This window comes from Colias croceus, chromosome 29 (assembly GCF_905220415.1).
Source record: "Colias croceus chromosome 29, ilColCroc2.1".
NCBI classification, from domain to species: domain Eukaryota; kingdom Metazoa; phylum Arthropoda; class Insecta; order Lepidoptera; family Pieridae; genus Colias; species Colias croceus.
The window spans coordinates 1,887,470-1,904,341 of record NC_059565.1 but is presented as its reverse complement, the minus strand read 5'-3'; the positions used below and the strand labels follow the sequence as shown (position 1 = coordinate 1,904,341).

The window sequence follows — 16,872 nt, the reverse complement described above, 5'->3', positions numbered from 1 at the left end:
CGGTTCTCAATATTTTAAGTGTAGGTACCTAACCCATAAATTTAAACAAAAAAAAAAGAAAACATCCCCATATCAAAATTAACAAGTTCACACCGTATAAACTATAAAGTCGTAAAAGAAAGCACAATAAACCACGTGGTGTGCCAAGGTCGAATTTATGTTTTCAACTTGTCAAGCGCGGCGTGTGATAAATTAATTCCACGGGCTGTTATCACACTCTGTTCACGTCTAATTTAGACCTTATGCCTCCCACCGAAAGTTCAATTCTCTTTGAACAATACCCACGCATAGTCGCCAACCCAGGCTATATATCTTAGGCCGTACTGCCCGTGACAGTTCGTAAACAAACTGGAGCTACCGCAACAAAGAATACACAGTCTTATCAAACAAATTCGTTAAGTACTTACAATATCATAAATTCTTTGTGGATACAATAATTATCACATAATATGTATGACATAAACTATTTAATAATTATTTTTCAAACGTTATACACTTATATAAACCGTTTTATATCAACTTACCAGAAAAAGAACACGCTGAAAAGAATAAAGCAGAGTCATCTGTACATCTTGCACATATCGATCACGTCTTGCATCTCAAAAACACTAAGAAAAAAAGAAGGTTAGCACTGAAAACTACAATTTTGACGTATTATGAACGTGTTTTGCCGAAACACGTAACACACGAAAGTAATAATGATAACGATATGATGCGTTCCAATTTTAAATAATTAATTCACTAAAAACGATTCACTTTCAAAATAAAAATAGTCTGGTAGACGCTGCGTCGACCACCGCGCCACTGTCTGTCTGCTGTGCTGTCAATATTCGTCAAAACGAAAATGGCGACACCCTCGACAGAATACGATCATCGCTAGCCTGTTTAATCGTTCCTCTCTCTTTAACGTGAGATTTTAGAAAAAGACGGCTAATCGACGTGTTGTTTTCAACACGACTGGACTGATTTGTGATGTCACGCCCAGCGGCGTAACGTTTTGCGTAATTATATGTTCATGATAGCTTGTAAACTTGTTTTAATAACGTTAATCTACAGTCGTTTTGTATTATGAGGTTAGATGAATGTGTAGGTCATGACACAGGTTAATTATAGCATTACCTAGTAATAATTTCAAGTAAAAGTTCTTTGCGCATGTTAAGCCCGTCCCACCACTCAATATCTGTCGTAAAAGCGCCTCCTACTTCTTTTTATTTTATTCAGTATTTTCTTTTTTTCAGATCTACGTCTCCGCTGCATTAATTTGGTACTACTATGCAGTCGCAATGCAGTTTGATTAATAATGAAGTTAAATGTAATAAGTGTTCTTTTTACAGCGTTTTCCTTTTCGAACATCGTTTTTGTTTCGTAATACGATTGGAAATTGGAATACACTTTTTTTAGTTTCATAAATTAATAATATAAAGAAACGTTTTTAATTTTTATTAATGATTATATTTTGTAGTTGTTATTTTATCATGATTTACTTAGGATTGCATTGTAAATTCATGCAAAAGACATATTGTAACTTTAATTTATATATTTTATCAATGAAAAAAAAAACATGTTGAAGAATGTCAACGTACCGTAAAAACCTCAATCGATATAATATAATCGATAATCGATTATTATATTTTAATGTCTAAATAGCAAGGCATCGATGCACCCATAATTTGAAATTTTAATAATGAATGTAATGAGTACCTATGTACGTTTCTAATATTATGAATAAAAAAACAAGTATACTTGACTTTAAAAAACAATTGAATTAATTAAATTTAACATACTGTATATTATTTTACCAATAACTTAATATAACTTGATATTGATATAATTTCTTTAAACTAAATATTTCTGTAAAACACCGTTTTTCTTTACTTTATGTCGTTAATATTCTATGATTAAAAAAAATAAAAAATACCATATATTGGTAAACTTGTAAAAAAGTGTACGTCAGTGAATATATTAATAGTCTGTGATATAAGACAGATATACTGGTAACACTGTACAAAATTTGAATTTTGTAATTTGAATTTATCCGTTTAGAATATCACCTGTTCCTACGTGGTCGTCGGATAAAACTTTGTTTCTTTACTTTTAAATTTTCATAATAAGAATATTTATATAACTTATAACAATGGCTGAGAAGACTCATACATCGAGATTGTCTGCGTACAAAAATACTGGGCAGGGAACTAATGTGAGTACTTAAAAACTGCTGTTAAATTCTATTGAGTTATTTCATTATTTTAATGTTTTCTGTTTTTAATTAAGTTTGTAACTACTATTATGATAATTACAATATTAAACCATGAATATGATATACATATGTACCTACATGTACATTGAAAACAATCTTGTACCTTGCCTTTGGTTATATAATTACATGAACTTTCTAAGTGTTTAAATGTTATTTACCTAATCAAACCTTACTATATGAAATAAATAAGATTTATTGTATGAAGGAGAAAATTTACACCTTAGATTATTCTTTTAAGTAGGTAGTTGAAAAACTTTCCTACTTAAAAATATTCTGTAAAATGAAATCAAAAACCAATAATGAATCACTTAGAAAATATTTAAAATTAATAACAAATGTGCTTGCCATGCTGCCTTAGCACTTTATTATATAAGGACAAATTATTAAATTTGTCTTAGCTTTTAAAATAACTTTATATCTATAAAAATAATCACATAAAGTATAAACAAAGATAAAGATTATGAATTTCTTAACATAGGGATAATAAAATTGTATACAATTGATTCTTGCCTTTTTTTGTGTGTATGTGTACTATTTGTGTCCTTTCACACTGTTTCCTTGTTTTGGTACCAATAAAGTGTTTTCATTCGTCTAAATATAACTCAAAGGTGACTGAATTGTGATCTATCAATGCACAGCCCAAACCACTGGACAGATTGGGCTAAAATTTGGCATGCAGGTAGATGTTAGGACGTAGGTGTCTGCTAATAAAGGATTTTGTTGAATTCTACCCACAAGGGGATAAAATCGAGGATGAAATGCATGAATATTTATCTTTTCCACGCAGACGAAGCTGCGGGCAACAGCTAGTTTATTCATATGTTTAGAGTAACAGAATACATAGACAAAGAATGACATAAAAATTGGTTTGTTACTGAATCCATACTAATATTATAAATGCGAAAGTAACTCTGTCTGTCTGTCTGTCTGTTACTCAATCACGCCTAAACTACTGAACCAATTTGCATGAAATTTGGTATGGAGATATTTTGATACCCGAGAAAGGACATAGGCTACTTTTTATTGCGAAATATGTACCACGGGCGAAGCCGGGGCGGACCGCTAGTTTATTATAATTGTAACTACTTAATAACAAAATACAACCTTAAACATGGAAAATACAAACTTAATTTATTAGTAGACATATCAAAAATGTCCTTATTAAAGAAAAGACAATTTACACTACTTGAAGAGCAGTTGTCGAGTTGTAATGCTCACTCTACTCTATACCTGGGAAGGAATCTGTTTCATCATTAAAGTGGCTTGATGGACCTTAGTTGGTAATAATCCTACATAAACCACGGCTCCTTCCCCGAGGCCCATGGATATCTATGCACAATTTCCCCACTTAAAAAAATAAAAAAAGGCATCGCAAAAAGAAACAACATTCATATCTATGATCAAAACAAATTTTATTTTCAAAGGATCTCCGTCGCAAACGTGCTGAGCTTAGCATCACGCTCCGCAAGCAAGCGAGAGATGAGCAGCTGCTCAAGAGACGGGCCATGTCCCCGGAGGCCAATGAGGAGATACACGATACAGAGAAGCTGATGACACCAGCGGAGATCGTTCAGGGTTTGTATTACCAACTAAAAATGTTATTTATTTAAAACTAACTTCCTGCCTGCAAAGGCAAAGGAATAGCTTTGTTAAAACACAAACATCATAGTACCATAAAATTGTTTTGTTGCGACATGAAAGACAAACAAACAAACATAGTTCCAGGATCCTATGTATTAATTTAAATTTCATGACAATCAACTCAGCAGTTTTTGCGTGAAGGTGTTACAAACAAACAAGTAAACATACAAAATTTTACATTTAATTTTAACAGGAATAGTAGTATAACACAATATAAACAAACTTAAACTTTGTTTTATTTATTATTTATCTGCCTTAATTGAAAACTTATGTACATGTTTTAAACTCTTAATTATAATTTACCCTTATTTTCACACATAACATAAATCTTCCAGGTCTCCGATCATCAGACCTCTCAATCAAGACCACCTCAGCTCGCGCTGCCCGCAGAATGCTCTCCAAGGAACAGAATCCACCTATATCCATTATGGTGGAGGCTGGTGTGATCAGACCTTTGGTGGAATCTCTGGATAGAGATGACTGGTAAGTTGGTAGAAAATTATGAGTGTGAGTGAGTGTTTGTGTGAGTGTGTGGCTGTGTGAGAGAGGAGGTGAGTTGATTCTAAAATAATATATGCTTTCAATTCTTTAAATATTTATTTTTATGAACCCGCAAAAGCAATTTTTATAACTTACTAGCTGCGCTTCGCGGTTTCAACTGCATGGCTCCGCTCCTGTTGGTCTTAGCGTGATGATATATAGCCTATAGTCTTCCTAGATAAATGGGCTATCTAACACCGAAAGAATTTTTCAAATCGGACCATTAGTTCCTGAGATTAGCTTGTTCAAACAACCAAACTCTTTGGCTTTATAATATTAGTATAGATTTACCTGTTAGTTAAATCGAGTTAGTAGTTAGTTAATCCAATTTAATTTTTAAACAGCATCTTTTAAATTATCAATATTTAATTACGCTTATTACAATATTTGATTTCAGCCAAGACTTGCAGTTTGAAGCTGCCTGGGCCATAACTAACATTGCCTCTGGAACCCATGAACATACGTTAGCGGTTATAAATGTAAGTTTTTTTTATTTGTTTAAAATAAATAAATAAAATAAAAAACACTTTATTGTACAATGCACAGATATAAATATACAACAATATACAAAATGAATCTTCACCGTACAAATTGGCGGCCTTATCGCTTTAAAGCGATTTTTTCCAGGCAACCATTTGTTTGTGTTTTCTTGTTTGAATTTATGCGAGTATTTACTGTGTTTGGGATAAATAATATAATTTCTAAATGGCATTTGTTTCATTATATTATTACTTACATTATATGATATAAATAAAGAGTCTTTCATTTTTAAATACATAAGTTGTTTATATTTTTTATTTGTTAATAATATTAAACTACTAGCTACTACAAATCTAGTAATTAAAAACAAGAAAAGTAGAATTAATTTTATATTTAAAAATGAATCGCACAATGTGTTGGTAAGCGCATAACTCGAGAACGGCTGAACCGATTTCGATAATTCTTTTTTTATTATATTCCTTGAAGTACGAGGATGGTTCTTATGTAGAGAAAACGTAAACATGTACCACGGGCGAAGCCGGGGCGGACCGCTAGTAAGTAAATATAGATAGATTGTTCTAGTTTATCCTAGCATGTTATTATTTTTTATAATACAGATTTAATAAAACATCATCAATATTTTTATTTATTATGTAAAAAGCAAGTATATAAAGGTAACAATACAACATGAAATAAAAATAAGGCAGCCTTATCACTGTCCAGTGATATCTGCCAGGCAACAACTGAGAGAAAGGTAAAATTTTAAATGATGAATTTTTCCAGGGAGGTGCCGTACCAAAACTAGTTACCCTACTAGCTCAAGGTGGTGTTGTAGGTGAGCAAAGTGCCTGGGCACTTGGCAACATAGCGGGTGATGGGGCACAACCACGGGACGTGGTACTATCCCATGGGGCACTTCCTGCGCTATTGCCCCATTTAACCCCAAACACACCGGCAAGTCAACTGAAAACTGCCGCGTGGACGTTTAGCAACTTTTGTAGGTTAGTATCATTTTTTAGAAGCTTTTTTGGGATTTTTACGATTTTTTTGGGGGATAAAGTGATAGCGGGCGATGGGGCACAACAACGTGACGGGGTACTATCCCATGGGGCACTTCCTGCCCTATTGTCCCATTTGACTCTAAATACACCGGCAATTCAACTGAAAACTGCTACGTGGACGTTTAGTAGTTTTTGTAGGTTAGTATCGTTTTTTTGTAGATTTTTTGGTATTTTTGTGCGATTTTTAGCATCTTTCGTAGGTTAGTATCATTTTTTAGAAGCTTTTTTGGGATTTTTTGTGATTATAAAATGATAGCGGGCGATGGGGCACAACCACGTGATGTGGTACTATCCCATGGGGTACTTCCTGGCATATAGCTATTTTTAGCAATTTTTTATAGGTGAGTATATCTTTGAGTAGATATTTTGCGTTTTTTTGAGATATACAGTGACCCCAAAGACATCAGCTAATAAACTGAAAACTGCCGCGTGGACGTTTAGCAATTTTTGTCGTGTCATTATGACGCTTTTAATAGCTTAAACCTGTATGTTTGTATGAAACCGACTCCTTAAGACTCGATTTTGACCCAATTTAAACGGAAAGATTTAATTCAAACTTTGTACACTTATCACGGATCAATGACAATACTATTACTAATAATATAATAATTTTATAAAATAATAATTTTATCTTAGGAAAGTGGGTTTCTTAATTTTTTATTTATTTTTATATTTTTTTACAGAAATAAGAATCCTCTTGTGATATTCGAGCTCGTCTCCCCAGCTTTGCCGTATGTCGCTGAATTATTGGATATTTCAGACCAGGAAGTTTTAGGTAAGTTTATTTTACTAACCTTATAAAGTTTACTTCTAAAATATTTATTTTTCAGACGTTTTTGTTAAATAATTTAATTTTAACTGCCATGGACTGAATGTGATATTGAATCAGCCCTCAACGCTGGGGATTGATTATCGCTGGGCATTCAGTAGACTGAATGGCTATTCCACTAAATAGATGGACCAACCTACCTATCCTACCTTCTTTACCTATATTATTTAAAGTTAAAATTTACATTACCGCATAGATGTGGTCCATACCTTGCCAATTACTGTCATAATTGGGGTTGGGGAAAGATCATATACAGGGTGTGGCGTAATGAATGGTATCTGGAGATAGAAGACAATGTCTCGTATCAGAAAAATGTAATTGGAGAGCTTACTAAAAGTCGCTATGTTTTCGAGATATGACATTTTAGAAAAATTAAAAATAAATATTATTATAATTAATTATTCTATCTATCTTATTATATTTATTTATACTTGATTGGAGGCGCAAACTATTCTTCTGGGTATCTGGCAGAATTATCAGCGTTGTGCAGCATGCTGCTACAACAATATGCTGAGCCAGGGCCTATTTGTAGCCAATACGCACACACACACTTGTTGTTCTTGTCGTTTAAAAACTTGTTGTATATCATGTTCTATTATTGTTATTTTCTTTATTGTATTATTTGATTTAATATTGTGTATGTTCTGTTTTGGTTGAAATAAATCTTTTTGTATTGTATTGTATTGTATAAATATACTCTTTTTCACTCTTTCTAGTGGTATGACTTGAAATTACTTAGAATAAATATTTTTTTCTAGCTGACACATGTTGGGCACTATCCTACCTCACAGACGGGCCCAACGAACGCATAGAGGTGGTCCAAACGACCCCACACTTGCTGAGTCGTCTAATAAAGTTACTACAACATAAGTCACCAGCCGTTAGGACCCCAGCATTGAGGGCTGTGGGTAACATGCTGACTGGATCAGATCAACAGGTAAATAAAATCAACATCTTAATTGGCTCATAATTCTGTATCAATATATTAAGAAACTACTTTTCCGCCCGCGGCTTCGCCCGCGTTTCCAAAGAAGAACATAGTTCCCGTTCCCGTGGGATTTCTGGGATAAAACCTATCCTATGTGTTAATCCAAGTTACCCTCTATATGTGTGTTTAATTTCATTGTACTCGGTTCAGTAGTATTTGCGTGAAAGAGTAACAAACACACACACATTCTCACAAACTTTCGCCATTCATAATATTAGTTTAGTAGGATGTTATTTAACTACTGTAATGCTGTATGATTACGAATAAATAAATGAAAAATTATTCTGTTTGTCCATTAGTTACTTCTTGGAAGATTTGTATGTTAAAAACATTAAGTTTTGGGATAAATGAAATTATTAACATAGAGTAACAATAAAGAAAATATTAATGTTTGGTTTAATTATAGTTTAACTAGCTGCAGCCCGCGGCTTCGCCCGCGTTGTCTTAAACCTAATAAATTAATCATATCATAATCATTTATTCACCATAAATACATACATAGAAATACCTCGATAAATGGGCGAAACAAACAAACAAATTTTCAGCTTTATAATATTACTATAGATTAATTAATGTTACTAATCTTCCATTACAGACGGACAGATGTCTATCCGAAGGCTGCTTGGACTATCTCACATCCCTGCTTCACTGCGGGAAGCCGTCCCTAGTTAAAGAAGCAGCCTGGGCCGTTAGCAATGTACTTGCTGGTACTTCAGAGCAGATCCAATTGGCCGTGGACAAGGGGATGTTACAGCATTTGGTGCACGTGTTGGGGGTTGATGACGTCAAGTGAGTAGAGCTCACTAACTCACACTCACAAACTCACAAGCAGCTCATACTCACAAACTTACAGTCGCAAACTCACACCCGCAAACTCAGTCGCAAACTTGCACTCGCAAACTTACACTAGCAAACTCACACTCGCAAACTCACACTCGCAAACTCACACTCGCAAACTCACACTCGCAAACTCACACTCGCAAACTTACACTCGCAAATTCACACTCGCAAATTCACACTCGCAAACTCACACTCTAAAACTCACACTCGCAAACTCACACTCGCAAACTCACACTCGCAAACTCACACTCGCAAACTCACACTCACAAACTCACACTCGCAAACTCACACAAGCCGTGGAAAAGATCCAACTAACCGTAGACAAGGGAATGCTACAGCACCTACACTCACAAAAAACTAAGCTAAAAAGTTTGAACGCGCCAATCTCAGGAACTACTGAACCGATTTCAATTAAACTTTCACGTTGGCTACATGATTTCTGAGTGCTATATACTATATGCTATAGACACACATCTAACATACAAAAAAACAAAAAAAAAAAAAATTCCTTACAGATGGCTATAACCAACCTCTGTCTTGGGGGAAGCCCGGCACAGTTGGATGCGCTAGTTGCCTCTGGGTTTTTGGAGCCATACCTATACCTAACTATATCTATACTAATATTATAAAGCTGAAGAGTTTGTTTGTTTGAACGCGCTAATCTCAGGAACTACTGGTCCGATTTGAAAAATTCTTTCGGTGTTAGATAGCCCATTTATCGAGGAAGGCTATAGGCTATATATCATCATACTAAGACAAACAAAAAAAAATTTCTTTACAGATGTCAAAAAGAAGCAGCCTGGGCGATAACCAACCTCTGTCTAGGGGGAAGCCCGGCCCAGTTGGATGCGCTAGTTGCCTCTGGGTTTTTGGAGCCCTACTGCAATCTATTGGAGTCCCCAGACCATAGGGCTATCATTGTGGTGTTGGAGGGAATCACTAATTTGATGCAGGTAATATTTACATACATACTCAAATATTTATTCGTGCAGGTAATTATATTATATGTTACAGTCAAAACCCTAAACCTTATTGACCGGTAAAATTAGTCAATAAGATTATTAACTGAGGGCGTCGGTCAAAATCCTTATTGACTGATTTTATCTGACAAAATCAGTCAATAACCAACCATTTGACATATTAAACTCAAACATTTATTTATTCAACTAGCTTACCGACCGCGGCTTCGCCCGCTTTGTCTAAACCCTAATAAATTATATACTAAAACCTTCCTCTTGAATCACTCTATCTATTAAAAATAACCGCATCAAAATCCGTTGCGTAGTTTTAAAGATTTAAGCATACAAAGGGACATAGGGACAGAGAAAGCGACTTTGTTTTATACTATGTAGTGACTTATTTACAGGCTGCAGCGAAATATGGCCAAGTGGAACCTTTATGTATTCGTTTGGAAGAAATAGGCGCTTTGGACAAAATAGAAGCCCTACAGGAGCATGAAAATGAACAGGTATAGATAATTAATTTTAAAAATCAAGTATTTCTATAGCTTATTTGTCATACTGGTGTTTATGCTACATCACTGCCAAGTTTCATCAAAATCTGTTCAGTGGTTTTCGCGTGAAAGAGTAACAAACATACATTCTTACAAACTTTTTAATATAAGTAGCATTATTATTTTAATATTTATGACGTGACAATATGGCGTAGTCGATCCTATTTTTAGTAGGACCGCATAATATTAAATATTAATAGGTATTAAATAAATCCATACTAATATTATAAATGCGAAAGTAACTCTGTCTGTCTGTCTGTTACTCAATAACGCCTAAACTACTGAACCATTTTTCATGAAATTTGGTATGGATATATTTTGATACCCGAGAAAGGACATAGGCTACTTTTATCCCGGAAAAATGACGCAATCCCGGAAATCCCACGGGAACAGGAACTATGCGGGTTTTTCTTTGACTGCGCGGGCGAAGCCGCGGGCGGAAACCTAATACAAATTTATATTTATAAATATAGTTAAAAAAACAGGCTTTAACTCATGAAATAATTGTATTGTCACCGATCCTTGATAAATGTACAAAGTTAATTGAATTAAATCTGTCCGTTTGAAGTGGATCAAAATCGAGTCTAAAGGAGTCGGTTACATACAAATATACAGGTGAAGCTAATATACTCGTGTTAAAAATATTAATCTATACTAATATTATAAAGCTGAAGAGTTTGTTTGTTTGTTTGAACGCGCTAATGTCGGGAACTACTGGTGTGATTTAAAAATTCTTTCGGTGTTAGATAGCCCGAGGAAGGAATATCGAGGAAGGCTATATATCATCTCGCTAAGACCAAAAGGAGCGGAGCACTGCGAATAAAACCGCGGAGCACAGCTAGTCTACACTAATATTACAAAGAGGAAAACTTTGTTTGTTTGTTTGATTGAAATGAATATTATGTTCATAAACTACTGGAACGATTTTAAAAATTCTTTCACCATTCGAAAGCTTCATTATCCACTAGTAATATAGGATAGGTTTTATCCCGGAAATTCCACGGGAACGGGAACTATGCGAGTTTTTCTTTGAAACCGCGGAGCACAGCTAGTTTTAAATATATTAAGAAATATTAATATGTTTTTATTTCATTTTTCAGATATACAAAAAAGCTCTACACATTCTGGATACATTTTTCGAAGATCAAGACGACCAAACCGCACAACCTGACCAAACAACTGATGAATTCAAATTTGGTGTCACTAGCGCTAATCAAAATATTAATTTTTAGTTTAAAATTGTTTTTCTAATTAATTTATACATTTAGGGCTGATTTTTTAATCCTTGGTTAAAACTACATCGAATAACGTAACTACCATTTCAAAATATTCTAATTGTCCGCATTTGACAGTTTACAGGTGACATTTTAAAATGTTCGTGTAATACTTTATTGGACGGATAAATTTTAACCAAGGATTGAAAAATCGGCCCTAAGTATGTTTTGTGTATTTTATCCTTTCACTATCAAAAAAAAAAAATGTATAAAAATTCGGTTAAATTTCACAAAATATGGAAAACTTGAATGCACCGTTTTATTCTGAAATAGTATTTTCATGTATTCTCTATTTTTGTTAAAATTAAAAATGTCGAAAAATAATTTACCATATTTGTTAAAGACTGATTTCTTAATCAATTTCCTAATAGTTATATAAGAAATTAGTATATAAGTACATATTGTGTAATAAAAATAAATCAATATAATCCGTGCCAAAAAATTATTTAACAATTGTCTCACTCGCACATATGCAATTTGAATAATGCTATCTCTTTCGCTTGTTTGTTAAATTCATTATTGGCACGGGTTATACTTTTAAAGAGCTGGACTCTAACGACTTTTTAGTGAATAAATATCTTTCAGTATATATTTCTGCTTTTTATTTGCCATCCCTGACTAAGAATTTTGACTACCTTAAAACTATCACGTCTTATTTATAATAATAATGTATATTTTTATTATACAAACTTTTAAATTCCAAACAGACTATTGTACTTGACTGATTTTTGAAATTATTATGAACACTATGAAAACACATGAAATGCCACAATATTATTCAGCAGAAAAAACACCTATCACATTTTTTAGTATAGCGCCATCTATCGGAAACTAAAAAATAAAAGGAAATGAGTTTTTTGACGATTCAGGGTCAACTCACACCAAAAGAGCGTCGAAGCGCGGCGAAGCGGAGCGCAGTTTCCGTGTCATATGAATTTTAACTTTATTTTCATTACTATAATACTCATTATCGCATGAGAAGCTCGAACGAGTCGCGCGGATGCCCGCGGCGCCGCTGGAATTCCGTGGAATTCCAGCGGACGGACCGTGCGACTGCGCGAGAAGTCGCGGGAATTCCAGAGAATGCTCGAGCATTCGCGAGCGGCCGCTGGCAATATCCCGCCCCTCGCGCCCGCTCCCCGCACGCGTCTGTGCGCGCGAGCATTCGAACTGCGCAAAGAGCGACCCGTGAATTCATCGCGGGAAGGCGCGCGGATTCCCGCGACTGCTCGAGAAGTCGCTGGAATGCTCGAGAAGTCGCTGGTCTCCGCTACTCCGCGCTTCGCCGCGCTGCGCTGCGCTGCGCTGCGCTTCGCCGCTCTTTTGGTGTGAGTTGACCCTTACACTGGTAAATCTAGCTTAAAATTTACCGTCTCAAGTGTTTCCAGACACAAATTATGTAGAATAGGTACTAAGGTATGGAATAGTTCTGTTGCAACGTGAAACTTGAAAGAAAGACGAAGAAACAACACTCAAAAGCTCAAATCTATAACATAATATAACATGTCTATAACATAATCCACAAGGTGGCACGATTTCACATAACAGCTATGAGCTAACCTTTCATAAGTATTTGCATAATAGGAAATACACACACATGTATTTTAATTTGATCAATGATCAATGCAAGAAGCACGCAAGAAGTGCTATTGGTGCTATACAGTCATGACTAGCTCTAGTAATGATATTTCGATATGCTTTAGCCTAATCAGCATTTCTCAACATTCCTTGCTATTGTTATCTACACTAATACTAATATTATAAAGAGGAAAACTTTGTTTGTTTGATTGTAATGAATAGGCTCATAAAGTACTGGACCGATTTTGATGAAATTTGGCACAAATAATCTTTAGACCCTGAGAAAGAACATAGGCTACCTTTTATTGCGAAATATGTACCACAGGCGAAGTCGGGGCGGACCGCTAGTAATAGCTATAGCGTTAATAGTATTGTCACTTGTCAGTCTATTTCACTATACATATTTTAATAGTGACGAACTTTTTATCCGAGAGATACAAACACGCTTACAAAGTTTACTCTGAGTTATCGATATCTTAAAAATTGGTTCAGAAGTTTACGGTTCAGTTCAATTCAGAGCATATGAAAATGGGATGTAAATAATATGTCTCATGTCACACATTCATTTCAATTTTGTTTGATATAAATATAGTATGTTGTGTCATGCCAGTTGGTTCATTTTTAACATACATTAGGTCAAATATTATTTCTATATCTTCCCTATCTACCTGTGTTATTCTGATGTGTAAAGTGTTCAAATGCAAATCCGTAACTTTTTCGTATACGAATTAGGTTTTTTTTTTCTAGTACCTATGATAATTATACACTAATTTTGATGTTCTGTTAGATGAAATCACTAACTTTTTTTTTGGAAATATGTAATAGTTTCATTGTAATAAATAATGTTAAATGATTATGTAGAAGATAAATAATTTTATTTGTGTTATGCAACATTTTTATGGACTGAACAGAGATATTTCAAACTGAATTTATCAATTAATTATTAATATTTAGTTCTTTTAAGTCTATTTAACTTCTTCCTTATATTATACTTATTGTAAAATCTACATTCTATTAGATTATGGAGAATGGCTGTATATATGTTACTAACTGCTCCGCGCGGTTTCACCCCCATGGCTCCGCTCATGTTGGTCGTAGCGTGATGATATAAGTATTATTTTTATTATATAGGTCTATAGCCTTCCTCGATAAATGAGATATCTAACACCGAAATAATTTTTCAAATCGGACCAGTACCTAGTTCCCGAGATTAGCGCGTTCAAAGAAACAAACAAACTCTTCAGCAATCAGCTTTATGATTGAGCAATTTATGACCTGATTTACCAGTCTTTTTGAAATAGGATATTGAGTTAGGTCTAATAATCACTAGATAGTATAAAACAGTCACTTTCTCTATCCCTATGTATGCTTAAATCTTTAAAACTATGTAACAGATTTTGATGCCATTTTTTTTTATTGACAGAGTAAAGAGGAAGGTTTTAGTATAAGGTTTTAGAGAAAGCTAGTTATAAATAAAACAACATTGATTACTTAATTTTTTTTATTTCTTAAATATAAAGACAAAATAAATGTATGTATCTTAAAGAGTAAGTGGAATTTATCCTTTGTTTTGTTCCCTCAGCTTCTCCAGTTGTTGCCTGCAAGCAAATAAATATATATAAATAAAATATAAAACTAGGTTTGTATATTTTATATTAGATTCATACCAATTATATTTTATATAACAGATGGAAAGTGTGTATAGTTTTAACCCATTGAGCCCTAAGCGGCCCGATCGGTCCCAGACACAATAGATTCTATCTATTGTGTCTGTGGTTCTGGGGCCTGAGTTACTATGGATAATCAATGTTATCTTGGTCATTGCATCACACATGAATAGCTGGATTGATATCAAATATTTTTTTTTGCTGTGCTTAATATTGGCAGGAGACAAATCTTATGAACGAAATATATAGTATTGCATTCAATAACATTTGAAAACCGAGTCGCCAATTAAGCTATAAGCAAAACAGGGTTTTGTCTGTTGGGTCAAATAAGCTAGTCAAGTAAGCTAGTTTAATAATCCTAAGAATATTCACATTGTTACTCAATGAATATAGTCCTCTTATTTCCTCTTCAGTTTCTAGTATTATTTATTTTATATAAAGCCGACGCATAATAAGATCGACGCATAATTTAAGTCTAAATGAACCTGTCGCAAATACTAACCTTAACTGTTGGTTGAAATCATCCTGGACAATATCATCCTCCCAGTTGTCTTCCCACACGGACACGTCTTCATCATCAGCTTCTTCTGCGCCCCAATCTGTTAAAAAAATATAAAAACTTCATAAAGAAACTAATAAAAAACATCGAATTGTATGGTATTCTATTATGTTCGGATACTTACTTTCAGCGGGAAATTCTTCGAATTCATCATCCTCTTCGAGTAGACCGAGATCGACTTTCTGTTTATCAGCCATTTTTGCAATTATAAATAGAATAAAATAGTTTTCAATGAATGAATTGCAGTTTCTATGCTTCCCAAACAAAGCTGCGAAATTTTTGATTATTCACTGTGCCACTGTCAATGTCAAACGAATTTTTTTTGTGACATATGGTTTGTGTTGCTAGCATTTAAAAAATATTGATTTGATCAGTAAGGACGCCATTCACGTTACGATTTTTGGTTTGTTTTTACGACTGCTTAGAGTTCGTGATGAAATAAATTATTTAACAAATCCTGCTAATATAAAAATATCAGTGAAATTGACATACCCATTGTGTAATGGTTAAAGAATACACCAGTTTTTTTTTACATTTACTTCGACTATTCAATTCATAACTTTCATTTATTGATAACTCCAGATAACTCCTATGAGGTTAACGCACAGAACAGTAAGAACATAATAGAAGTGCTATAATGTCATCATTAGTATGAAAACCAGTGTCGCCAAACCCACACATTTAAACCGATAGTTATACAGTACACTACAAGTAAACTATGCCTTTGATTGGACAGCGTAATTTGAGTAAAAACTAACTTAGGTTATAAATTCGGCATTTCAATATGTACCCTAACGAACCAAGTTACGGTTTATTTTAGTATAACATCCCTAGGTATATTAGCTGTTTTGTTTCACTTTGCTCAGAAATTCCAAATTCGAAAACATTCAGCTATTCCACAACAGATGGCGTTGGTTTTCAATACATATAACTTTGAACCTCTACACATAAAGATAAGGTTGAAATTTGTGTCACTCTAAATTAATGACATTAACTTGACATTAACCTGATGCTATGCTCTAAGGGATGTCAGCCTTGTTATCGATAATTCACAAATAAATATATTTTTGTGCATTTTTTTTTCTTTCTATTATATGAGTATAGGATAATGTGTCACATTTTGGAGTATGTTTATTACTACTAAGTACGTCTTTTCATATTATTATATTTAAATAAAAAACGGAATAGAATAGTATAAATCTATATTTACAGAACAAACAGAAAATATGCATTATTTTAAATCTTGGAACTGCCGTAGGTTTGATGTATCGGTGGCCTTTGTTAGACTGCTTATTGCTGTTCGGCATCCAGTTAACTCGTCACGTTGCATTTATTATCCATTTCTCTTTTAAATTAGGCTCTTTCGAAAATCTATAAATAAATAGGACAAATGAAAGCTAAGGAAAAATAGAATAAAATTTAATATTTAAAATGTTTGTCTTTTCTAAAGTATCGATACTGTCGATATGCGCCACATGCATCACTAATCCGACATTCGTTTGTTTATTTCAATAATATTCCAGAAAGTCCTGTTTGCTGTTCAATATATATTAGTACTTATTTCTTATGGATTAAGGTTCATTTTGACTTAATATTTTTATAAATTTTTGACAAATTACGACAAGCGAAGTTGTAACATAAAATA

At 33.8% G+C, this 16,872-nt stretch overlaps 2 protein-coding genes across 3 annotated transcripts in view; one reads left to right on the top strand and one right to left on the bottom strand.

The window, feature by feature from the left end:
• LOC123704285 (homeobox protein PKNOX2-like) overlaps positions 1-833 on the bottom strand; it is a 47,621-nt gene extending 46,788 nt beyond the window's left edge. For both annotated transcript variants that reach the window (XM_045652596.1, XM_045652597.1), the window contains exon 1: positions 525-833. The gene's annotated coding sequence lies outside the window, so the exon portion shown is untranslated. The remainder of the gene's footprint in view (positions 1-524) is intronic.
• A 997-nt stretch (positions 834-1,830) lies between these two features.
• LOC123704284 (importin subunit alpha-5-like) lies at positions 1,831-11,462 on the top strand. The gene is made up of 11 exons (XM_045652595.1): positions 1,831-2,197; positions 3,682-3,832; positions 4,234-4,381; positions 4,836-4,917; positions 5,702-5,919; positions 6,663-6,754; positions 7,567-7,745; positions 8,392-8,585; positions 9,418-9,589; positions 10,003-10,104; positions 11,250-11,462. The coding sequence occupies exons 1-11, from the start codon at positions 2,135-2,137 to the stop codon at positions 11,379-11,381; spliced, it is 1,533 nt and encodes a 510-aa protein (XP_045508551.1). The 5' UTR covers positions 1,831-2,134; the 3' UTR covers positions 11,382-11,462.
• The last annotated feature ends 5,410 nt before the right edge of the window (positions 11,463-16,872 follow it).

Coding starts and splice junctions, on each gene's coding strand:
- LOC123704284 (XM_045652595.1), top strand. CDS start 2,135: ATGGCTGAGAAGACTCATACATCGAGATTGTCTGCGTACAAAAATACT. Junction 2,198..3,681: donor ATACTGGGCAGGGAACTAAT/GTGAGTACTTAA, acceptor TTATTTTCAAAG/GATCTCCGTCGCAAACGTGC. Junction 10,105..11,249: donor AGGAGCATGAAAATGAACAG/GTATAGATAATT, acceptor TTCATTTTTCAG/ATATACAAAAAAGCTCTACA.